The 11,669-nt window shown below is 39.9% G+C and overlaps 1 protein-coding gene across 1 annotated transcript; it reads left to right on the top strand.

Annotated features, from left to right (window-relative positions):
- Positions 1 to 6,233: 6,233 nt before the first annotated feature.
- Positions 6,234 to 6,887, top strand: LOC143030289 (eukaryotic translation initiation factor 4 gamma 1-like). Its single transcript, XM_076193442.1, has one exon. It carries the CDS (start codon positions 6,234 to 6,236, stop codon positions 6,885 to 6,887), a length of 654 nt encoding a protein of 217 aa, XP_076049557.1.
- Positions 6,888 to 11,669: the final 4,782 nt, after the last annotated feature.

An 11,669-nucleotide genomic window follows, 5' to 3' on the forward strand; every position in this document is an offset into this window, starting at 1 on the left:
TCTTCCGGTTGATGCCAGTAGTATTGATGACGCAGAAGTAACAATCCGATTCATGGTCAGATGGCTCCCTCCAAACCATCGGAATCCCAAACTTCAGTGAAGTTTTCGTGCCCTTCGTCCACCGCCGGAGGTATTCCACGCACGTCATGCACACCGTGTGCGGTGCCCAGGACTTATCTTGGTCACCCAGCTTGACTTGAAAGTAAGCCTGGTATGCGCGCTTCACAAAGCTTGTGATGCTCTTCCTGTGCATTGACAGCGTGTATTCTCCGCAAATGTAGCAGATAATGTCAGGATTATTCCTGCATGACCGTCGCGCCGAAGCCATATCAATACCCTGAAAAGAAAGAAATAAGTCAATTAGTCAATTTCAAAACAGAAACACACCAGAAGCAACCATTTATATATGAATAATTCGCTATATTCTTCAAGAAAAATAGGATTGAACTCAAAACCCTTCAAATTATCATATGTATAGCTCGTCAGGTAGGCCTATGGCTGTATCTCAAAAAGTTGACCTGATTGAGCAAAACCAATGTGATATTCGGACTCAGAACACCAAAATTAGTCTAAATCAGCTAAGAAACCCCTGACGATTTTTGGTTGTTACCCAGTGTAATGATAATAAGTGGGAATGGGATTGGAAGTGGGAGTGGGATTGGGAGTGGGATGACGGAACGTGACATAAATAAACATAATCAAGAAGGCTCTCCTTATTTAATTTCTTGAGAACGCCTGTACCCAGTTTACTTTCCTTCGAGAGAGCACGAGGACCGCACACACCTGGTAAGTCTTAAGCCAATAGTAACCTGCTTTAAAAAATAGGAGCTATTTAAGATTTTATTTGACCCAACAGGTCACGGGTGGTCTAATATATATATATATATACATATATATGTGTATATATATGTATATATATATACATATATATATATACATATACATGCATATATATATATATATATATATATATATACATATACATGCATATATATATACATATATATATATATGTGTGTATATATATATATATATATATACATATGCATTTATATATACATATATATGTAAATATATATATACATATATATATATATATATATATATATATATTTCATAATTATATATACACGCATGCAGCCAACTAAAGAATAATAATTTTTTTTTTTTTTTTTTTTTTTTTAATAAATTTCGACCTGGAACATTAGGACCTTGCTCGACCGTGATGTCAACCCTCGTCCGAGGAGAAGAACTGCATTGGTGGCCCACGAACTTAGCCGCTACAATATCGACATTGCAGCTCCTAGTGAAACACGACTGAGGGGTGAAGACTGACTCTCTGAAGAGGGAGGAGGGTAGGTACACCTCTTTCTGGAAAGGCCTCTCTGAAGGTGAGCGACGACTCTACGGGGTAGGTTTTGCAGTCAAATCCTCTCTGCTGAGCCAAATCTCTAATACACCCGTAGGGACCAGTTAGCGTCTAATGTCATGGAGAGTTCCTCTGAGCAAAGGAAAGCACATCACCATCATAATTGCCTATGCTCCTACTCTTGCTGCATAGAACTGTGTAAAAGAGGAGTTTTATCATTCTCTTAACGAGTGTCTACAAGCAAACCATCGCACTGATTGAGTTCTCCCTATGGGTGACTTCAATGCAAAAGTTGGACGAGAGCATAACATCTGGCCAGGCGTCCTGGGAAAGCATGGAGTTGGTAAAGCCAATGACAACGGATACAGACTCCTTACACTTTGCTCCGAACACCAACTACACATTACCAACATCAAAAAGAGGTTCTCATAGCCAAGGCAATGAGAGGTGCAGACTGCTGGACAGACCACCGATTAGTCTGCTGTAAGATCCGCCTTGAAATTCGACCTCAGCAACAACGTGCGTCACCCACCAAAAATATAAATAATGTTTCCCTCTCTCTCTCTCTCTCTCTCTCTGTGTGTGTGTGTGTGTGTGTGTGTGTGTGTGTGTGTGTGTGTGTGTGTGTGTGTGTGTGTGTGTGTGTGTGTGTGTGTGTGTGTGTGTGTGTGTGTGAGTGTGTGTGTGTGTGTGTGTGTGTGTGTGTGTGTGTGTGTGTGTGTGTGTGTGTGTGTGTGTGTGTGTGTCCGTCCCCCCCCCCCCAACCGTCGAGGGAAGCGGACGTATGCTACTGAGCTCTGCCGATCGTGACTGACTTGTGACTAGTGACTGTAACTGCCTGTTGTCGAGAGCGGCCTTGTAGCTAAATGCTACAGTGTGTTGTTTCGATACACGACTATCCGTGTGCGTTTTGTTATGACAGATAGTATAGTGACGATTTTTAACAAGTACCCGTGCTTAGTCTGTACTAAGGATAAAGGAGGGACTACAAAAGCGAAGAGAGTTATCTGTTTGGCTTGTAAAATGTGGTGCCACACGTCGTGCGCAAATTTAGGTGGAGTGAAGGATGAGAACTGTTCCGCCATTAACTGGTTATGTAACAAATGTGCACCTGACATCAAAGCAAGAATAAACCATCGACTTAGTGCTGAACTTGAAGAACTCAGGAAGGAGGTGCAAGAATTGAAAAACCTGCTGAGGAAAGAGTTTGCGCTATTGAGGAAAGAAAGTGGCGCAAGTGAACTGACTGAATGTGTGTCGGAGGTGAGGTATGTTGTTGACGTTTTGAGTGGCCAGTCAGAGTCAGCCGGCTCATGGGTAGACGTAGTGAAGAAAAAGAAAAAGCGTGAGTGTAAGAATTTAGTAGTTATCAAATTTAATGAAGATGGTGGTAAAGCAGTGGCTATGAAAAAGGAAGTGGCAGAAGTGCTTTCGGTTGTGCAAATTAAAGATTCTAAATTCACACAAGGGGGGCAATATTGTTATGAAGTTTGTAAATGAAGCAGAGAGAAATGAAGCAGCTGATAAGCTCAAAATGATCAATATGGTAAACACTAAGAATGTGGAAAAACAACAACTGATGCCTAAGTTTGGTTGGTGGGCCACACTTGTGAAACTACGGCCACCTAGGGCCCAGACCCACATCTTTAAGGTTCTTCATCGAGAAGGGAGCTGTTCATAGTTCATAGATAAACAAGTAGTATATACATACGAAAAATTAATAAGTGAAGTATATAGATAAGTAGATAGATAAATAAAATAGATAAATAAAGTATATATATATATATATATATATATGTATATATATGTATATATATGTATATATATATATATATATGTATATATATATATATGTGTGTGTGTGTGTGTGTGTGTATACTTAAAAATTCTGAAAATCTTGTTTGTATCTTGTTGCTTGCTTGAAACCGTCACCCAAACAATCAGAAGAAGAGACAAGACGTCACGACTAAGGACCAGCCAATCAGAAGAGGAGACCAGAAGAAGAGATATGACGTCACGACTGATGACCAGCCAATAAGAAGAAGAGACATCATATGATTCATAGCAACGACGACATGACGTCACAATCTTCTGCATTTCACTTCTTATAACCACGTATCATTTAAATTTTCATTTGACCCAACATACATACTGTACATATATATATATATATATATATACATATATACATCTATGTATATGTATATATGTATATACATATATATATATACATACATATGTATATACATATATATATATATATATATATATATATATACTGTATATATACATATACATATATACATATATATATAAATATATATTTATATATATATATCTATATACATATATATATATATATGTATATATATATATATATACTTATAAAAAAATTCATATTCAGTATTTATAAGTATAGCGAACTCCTGAGTTACCAACGACGACATGACGTCACAATCTTCTGCATTCCACTTCTTAGAACTAATCAAGTCACTGCCTTTGTCTACTGAATAGAAGTAAGAGCTCTAAATTATATTCAATTTGATATAGAAACTTATTTTCTGTGATTTCTACTATACGGTGATAGTGACATAGTATATCTATCATAAAGTGTATATTTATAAACATTGCTACTCACTCAAGTCCTATCGGACACCCTGAATGATAATGATAATGATAATGACTGGTAGTGGGATTGGGAGTGTGATGACGAGACGTGATATAACATAAGCATAATTAAGGAGAATGTTGTATGTATAAGAGCATTGTCTTAATAAAGATTTTATTGACCATTTTATTAACAACGTATCATTTAAGATTTTATTTGACCCAATGTGTCACGGGTGGTCGAGTGTATATATATATATATATATACATATATATATATACATATATATATATACATATATATATATATGCATATATATATATATACATATATATATATATATATATATATACATATATATATATATATATATATATTGTACATTTGTATAATTCTTATACAGTGCCATACTTTGAAGATATATCTCTGGTTAGAGCCAGCAAAAAAAGTAAATAAATCAACAACAACAATAACAATAACATGAAAATGGAATTCATGATATTTGAGCTGAAGTAGTTCTCATGGGATGCAAAAAGTCGCTATGAGTATAATACAATTTGAATTATCCATCTAGCTGTCCTTGTTCTCGAGATATTGCATTTTGAATGGAATTAAATCGGGCCTATTTTCTCCCCGGAAATCGGGCCGAAACGTGCGGTCTGACGAATCGCCGATCGAACGTAAACAATGACGGTTTTTTGCTGACAGGCACAATTTTATATAAAAATTTAGCATATGGTTGCATTATTTGACATATTTCTTTAAGATGTGTGATTTCCATGTAACTTGATCATAGAATTACGTTTTTATCCTCTGCAAAATTACCCACCACAGCTACGAATACCTTCAAATTACATGAAAATCACACATTTTAAAGAAAATAGTTTGAATAATTCAACTATATGCAAGCTATTACACTAATAACACAATAGTAACAAACTTAATAGTGTAGTTTGATCCATACCACCAGTGATCATAGATAGCGGGCAGGACGAATCGTAGCTGTGGTCCGTAATATTACGGAGGATAAAAACGTAACTTCTCTTTGATCAAATTACATGAAAATCACACATTTTAAAGAAAATAGTTCAAATAATTCAACTATAAGTCTATTACGCTAATAACATAATAGTAAGAAACTTAATAGAGTGAAGTTTGATAAGATGGCGGGTTGATGTTGATGTTGTTATCCGATAATCCGACCCGATAGAAAAAAAAAACTAATTAATACCTCCGATTTCTCAGCTCTACCGTAACATGCTGCCTTTATTTTGGTATTAGAATAATCCGCGATACTAGTAGTTTTTCTTTATTATGGTCAGTTGCCAATTTACTGAACTTATTTAACTAATTTTTTACACTGAAACATGAACCAATTTTCGATTTACTGCTGAATGCAAGCTGCCATGTTTATCTTATGTTTTTATGTACCGACATGTAACTGATGATGTAATTGTTTGAAATTTACTACGATCGTAGTAAATACACGCGCATAACATTTGTATGAATGAAATTTCCCACGGTATGTAAATTTGGCCGTTTGCATGGCGTGCGCATAAGATAACGCGCTATTCACCACCTCATCGATGGTGGCGCCTCTGGTGGTGTTTGACCTACCTATATATGTCTATATATACATATATATGTATATAAATATATATATATACATATATATGTATATACATATATATATATATATATATTATATATATATATATATTGTACATTTGTATAATTCTTATACAGTGCCATACTTTGAAGATATATCTCTGGTTAGAGCCAGCAAAAAAGTAAATAAATCAACAACAACAATAACAATAACAATAACAATAACAATAACCATAACAATAACAATAACGACAACATCAACAACAACAACATTAATAATAGTAATAATAATAATAATAATAATAATAATGATAATAATAATAATGATAATAATAATAATAATGATAATGATAATAATAATAATGATAATGATAATGATAATGATTATAATAATTAAAATAAGAATCATAATGATGATGATGATGATGATGATGATGATGATGATGATGAAGCACTAAATCCTCTAATATCTCAAAGCCTCGAGAAGAAAAGAATGAGTTGCGCAGAACTCCAGTGACTACTTGTCGAGTTATACCTACTCCACCAAACTGGCACAAAAGGCAGGAGTAGACGCCATCAACCCCATCCAAAGACAGGCCTGTCCATGTGGACAAATAGGCCACGGATATTGGGTTATTCAAGTCACTTATGAATAAGCTGTCAGCGAAGAATTTCAAGAAGATTTCCGAGCAAATAAAGGCCTTCCTAGCTAAGCACCCGGGCGAAGTGGGAACGGCAGCCGGAATAATCGTTGACTTCGCAACACGACAGCAATTCTACTCACAAACGTACGCACAGCTGTCCAAGGTATTGACAGAAAGTTTGGGCAGAGAAAAAACAAAGGTCTTCAAAGCCCGCTTGTTGAGCGAGTGCCAGAGCTCTTTCGAAACACGGGCAGACAATGAAAGCTTGGACAAACAACCCCGCGAAGAAATAGCGGAAGCAGAGCTTAAGAAGATAGCCTGCAGAAAGCGATATGTATCCCTGTGCGTGTTTATCGGTTGCCTATGCCTTGAAAACCTCGTTCTAACGAGTAGAGTAGCATATTGCGCACAGGTCCTCCTTAGAAGAAAGGACGAAACCTCCCTGGAGGCAGTCTGTGCCCTCCTCCAGGGAATGGGTAAGAAGATGGACGAAGTGGCCGGGACTTCACCCATCGCAATCCAAGAGGTTCAAAAGATATATTCATCGATTAAAGAAATTGTCGATCAGAGACTGACCTGCAGCCGACTCAGATACCTCCTGATAGACATTCAGGAACTCAGGGAAAGAAATTGGCAGCCGAAAATGCCAAAGAATTAAATACCAAGTATGGTACATAGGAGCGATTTGGGTCAATGACAGAAAGTGCATAGAAAGTTTACAGAAAGTGTACAGAAAGTGTTCAGAAAGTGCACAGAAAGTCTACAGAAAGTGTACAAAAAGTTGAAAAAAGGAATAATGGTCTAATACATCGTGCCTGTTCGTAAGAGAGCGAGAATCGTAAATTCTTCGTAATACGTCTCTATCATTAGTATGGTATTGGCATTAAGAACGGTAATGGTAATCTTATATCATTCCACACTGGAAATTGGTTTTTCCCTCAGCTGAATAAAATCACTTAGAGACAGTGTTCGTTGGAGGAAAATCCTTAAAGATAAAAATATACATCAGCTCTGTGGGTCCTAAGGAACCCCAGCTCTGAACGCGTGACGTCACGACTGTTTATTTTCCAATTTGCTCATTTTTTAATTTCCAATTTTCTGATTACATATTTTCTGACCACTAATATTCAAAATGTTCATATTCATTATTCAAAAGTATAGCCAACTCCTGAACTAGCATCTATGAGACATAATGGGTATATTAGAATATTATGTAGTGTTCCAAGCAACGACATGACGTCACAATTTTTCGATTACATATTTTCTGACTATTGATATCTAAAATGTTTATATTCAGTATCTAAAAGTATATTCAACACCTGAATTAGCATCTATGAGGCATAATGAGTTTAATAAAATATCACGAGCCGTATAAATCATATAATGCGTAGTTTTCCAAGCAACGACGACATGACGTCACAACCTTCTGCATGGCACTTCTTATAACTGATCAAGTCACTGCCTTCGTCTACTGAAAAGAGGTAAGAGCTCTAAATTATACTCAATTTGATATAGAAACTTATTGTCCGTGATTTATACTATACGGTGATAGTGACATAGTATATCTATCATAAAGTTTACATCTAAAAACAGTGCTTCTCGCTCAAGTCCCATGGGACTCCATGATTGATAATGATAATGAGTGGGATGACGGGACGTGACATACCATAAGCATAAGAAGGCTCTCCTTATCTAATTTCTTGAGAACGCCTGTATCCAGTTTACTTTCCTTCGAGAGAGCATGATGACCGCACACAACTGGTAAGTCTTAAGCTAATAGTAACCTGGTTTAAAAAAGAGAAGCCATTTAAGATTTTATTTGACCCAACGGGTTACGGGTGGCATAGTATATATATATATATATATATATATATATATATATGTATATATATACATATATATATATATATATACATATATATATATATATATATATATATTGATTGAAGTTCACAGCAGCTTCTGCGTTCACGACTTTTTTGCTGAGAAGTTCTACATCTCTGATGATGGAACGGTGAGCAATGGGTAGCTCCCATAAAAGTTGTCCGAAAGACATAGAAAGTTCTTGTAGATGAAGAACACTTTGTTAAAACAAGCTTTCGACCTACATAGGTCATCTTCAGGTTATGGATTCTGGATTCCAAGAAAAGACCACCTCGCTTGCGCGGGATCGGGTTTTGTGGGAGGGGAAGAATGTCTGTTAGAAAATGAAAAGATAGTGGTGTATAAAAGAGGGCTATTGCCACCGGGCGAATTGCGAGCGATTAGGGGCTAGTTTGTTGTCGTGGCTTAGGAGGACTGGACCAGGAGCTTGGAGGGAAGCACCTGACGCCGGAGGTTAGGATTACTAACGGGGTTAGGATCACCAACGAAAGTTTAGAAAATGGTAGGAGGCGTAGTAGTAGAGAAAGGTGGAAAAACGGAAAAATCTTTAGTGGGAGGTAAACTGAAATGAGAAGATGCAGTAGAAGAGAAAGTTAGAAAGGAAGCGAATTTTAGTCGAAGAAAAAGTAAGTGTAGATGTTTGTGCGTGATTTGTGGCTCTGTTCGTGAGAGGTGTATGTGTGTATCTTACGAGAAGTGAGTTGATTTCACTTTCCGCGTGTAGAGGGCGAACCTGATAAGCCACAGGTGGGGCGAGCGTACCCTGATTATCCCCAGGTTTTGGGTTTGAAGTCCTTTTAGAGCTGATCAAGGGGCGGTGCGAGGGGGGGCAGACGGGTGGTGTACACCCGCCTGCCGACGTCAACGAAGAGATCAGTGACCAGAACGGGAGCGGCAAGGAGATAACTCCTCGCCGCCACCGCTGGCGAGGGCGAACCTGATGAGCCACAGGTGGGGCGAGCGTTGTCTGTTTATCCCCAGACTGGGTTTGGAATTCGGAAGAGTAGATTCAGTGGCGATGCGAGGGAGGGGCAGACGGGCGGGTGTTGTATGGTCTCTTTCCTTCCAATCACAACTCTGAAAACAGAGAATTACGCGATTGGGAATTGTGTGTAAATGTCAGAAGTGTAAACTCGCTCACCAGCGTCAGCGAGAGGCCAGCGTTTGGTTGCGGGCCGGTCGGACAGAAAGGTGTCCCAAGTCTCTCCGTCAACCAGCCTGCGGTCAGATTGGGCGTACTGAGAGAGACGATTGGGCCTCTGCTTTGCTAGCGAGAAAGTGTGCATGTGCCTCTTTTCTTCCAAGCACTACTCTGAAAACAGAGATTTACGTGACTTGGGAAATGTGTGTGTATTTGTATTGGTGTAAACCCGCCTGCCGACGTCAACGTAGAGGTCGGCCATGCCAGACCGGCGGCAGCTAGGAGATATATCTCCCAGCCACCACCGGCCGGCGATGATACTAGGAGCTTGTGGAGAGAGTTGGTTGAAGAGACGTCCGACCTCTAGGAGCGCTGAGTTGAATCTGTCAGGTTATGGTATAGGCAAAGAAGGGAACAGTTTATATAGGGAACTAAATACAGAATGGAAGAAAAGGAGGAACGTGATTGGTCGAGGCTGGCCAATAGGGATCTAGGCATTGACCCAGGATCCCGCTTGCGAACCTGCTTGAGCCGTACGCCGTTCGTCCTCTTCTCTAACTATCTTATAACTGTTTTGGAAATTTCTAAGGCTAGGAATTATGTACATGTCAGTGATTTGTGAGTTGAGAGAAGGGTTTTTGTTTTTTATATAAAGGGCTTCCAATATACGTAGACGGGAGTAATCTCTTTCGGTATGGAGGATGGAAGTTCCTCCGACTGGCATTTCTAGTCGGAGGAACTTCCATCCTACAAACCGAAGGAGATTACTCCCGTCTACGTATATTGGAAGCCCTTTATATAAAAAACAAAAACCCTAGCCTTAGAAATTTCCAAAACAGTTATAAGATAGTTAGAGAAGAGGACGAACGGCGTACGGCTCAAGCAGGTTCGCAAGCGGGATCCTGGGTCAATGCCTAGATCCCTATTGGCTAGCCTCGACCAATCACGTTCCTCCTTTTCTTCCATTCTGTATTTAGTTCCCTATAGATGAAGATGATCCCCTTATCTGCCCCATCGTTTTGGAGGAGGTAAAGGGGGTTATCTCGGCATTAAAACTAAAATCCCCTGGCCCTTCAGGCATCGATGCACACATACTCAAACGTATGCCAGACAACATAATCTCACACATGACGACACTATATAACAGCTCACTAGCCTCTGGGTACTTCCCACAACTATTCAAGGCCTCCCATACCATCCTCATTCCTAAACCCCAGAAACCCGCCTCCGCCCCCCTTTCATATCGGCCCATCTCCCTTCTGGAGTACTTTGGAAAGGTGTTCGAGCACGTCTTAAGCCGCCGCCTGACCGTGTACCTAGAGACGGAGAATGTGCTGAGGGACTGCCAGTTTGGTTTTCGGCCGGGGCGCGGTGCAGAAGACGTAATATCCATAATCACTCAATGGGTTCAAAGACCGCCAGACGGTCGCCCTGGTAAGGCCATTTTGGTTTGTAAGGATGTGGAGAAGGCATTCGATACTGTCTGGCATGAAGGCCTTAAGTACAAATTGTACCACAACTTCGACTTTGCCCTGCCGTTCACAAGGTTGCTCTGCAACTACCTGGACGACAGGTCAATTAGAATAAAGTGGCGGGGCTGTCTGTCCCAACCTTTTGTGCCGAAGGCTGGAGTACCGCAAGGGTCAGTCCTTGCCCCCACTCTGTACAATCTATATACGAATGACCTGCCAGAGCCGGCTTATCCTCGCAACCAGGCTCTAACTCTTTCGTATGCGGACGACACTAACCACATAAGCAGACACAAAACGCTGCAGGGAGCGTTACACGTAATGCAAAACATCCTAGACGGGGCACACGCGTGGGAGCAACAGTGGCGCATTAAGACCAACGCGTCGAAATGCAATGCTGTACACTTCCGCTGCAAACGAACCAACAGAACAATCACAAACACTCCTCTTAATATAAACAACACAAACATCCCAGCGAAGGACCATACCCGTGTGCTGGGTAGCACACTTGATAATGGCCTTACCTGGACCCCACACTTCCGCAAGCAGGGAGCGAAGGCTAGGGCTGTGCTGGGTAAGCTCAGACGCTTTAAAACTGCAACACTGAGAACCAAACGTCGATTGTACCTAGCCCTCGTCAGACCGATTCTGTGCCAGTCCCCGGGACTAAGCCAGCTGACATGTGCCACCAATAACTACGAGCATCAGAAGGTTCAGAATGCCGCTGTCCAGTTCATCACGGGCTCGCGATGGAGCGACTTCAGAACCACTGAGTCTCTACACCAAATTTCCAACATCCGTCCACTCAACCAACACAAACACAAACTTCACTCAAGACACCTAGAAAAACTGCACGCCAAACACAAACATCTGATACAACATATTACACCTAGACCACACCGTACAGACTATCTGTCAGCTGCGCCCGTCCCACGTGCGGTGTACA

The sequence above is a fragment of the Oratosquilla oratoria genome, chromosome 12, assembly GCF_046742065.1.
Source record: "Oratosquilla oratoria isolate Oo_2021 chromosome 12, ASM4674206v1, whole genome shotgun sequence".
NCBI classification, from domain to species: domain Eukaryota; kingdom Metazoa; phylum Arthropoda; class Malacostraca; order Stomatopoda; family Squillidae; genus Oratosquilla; species Oratosquilla oratoria.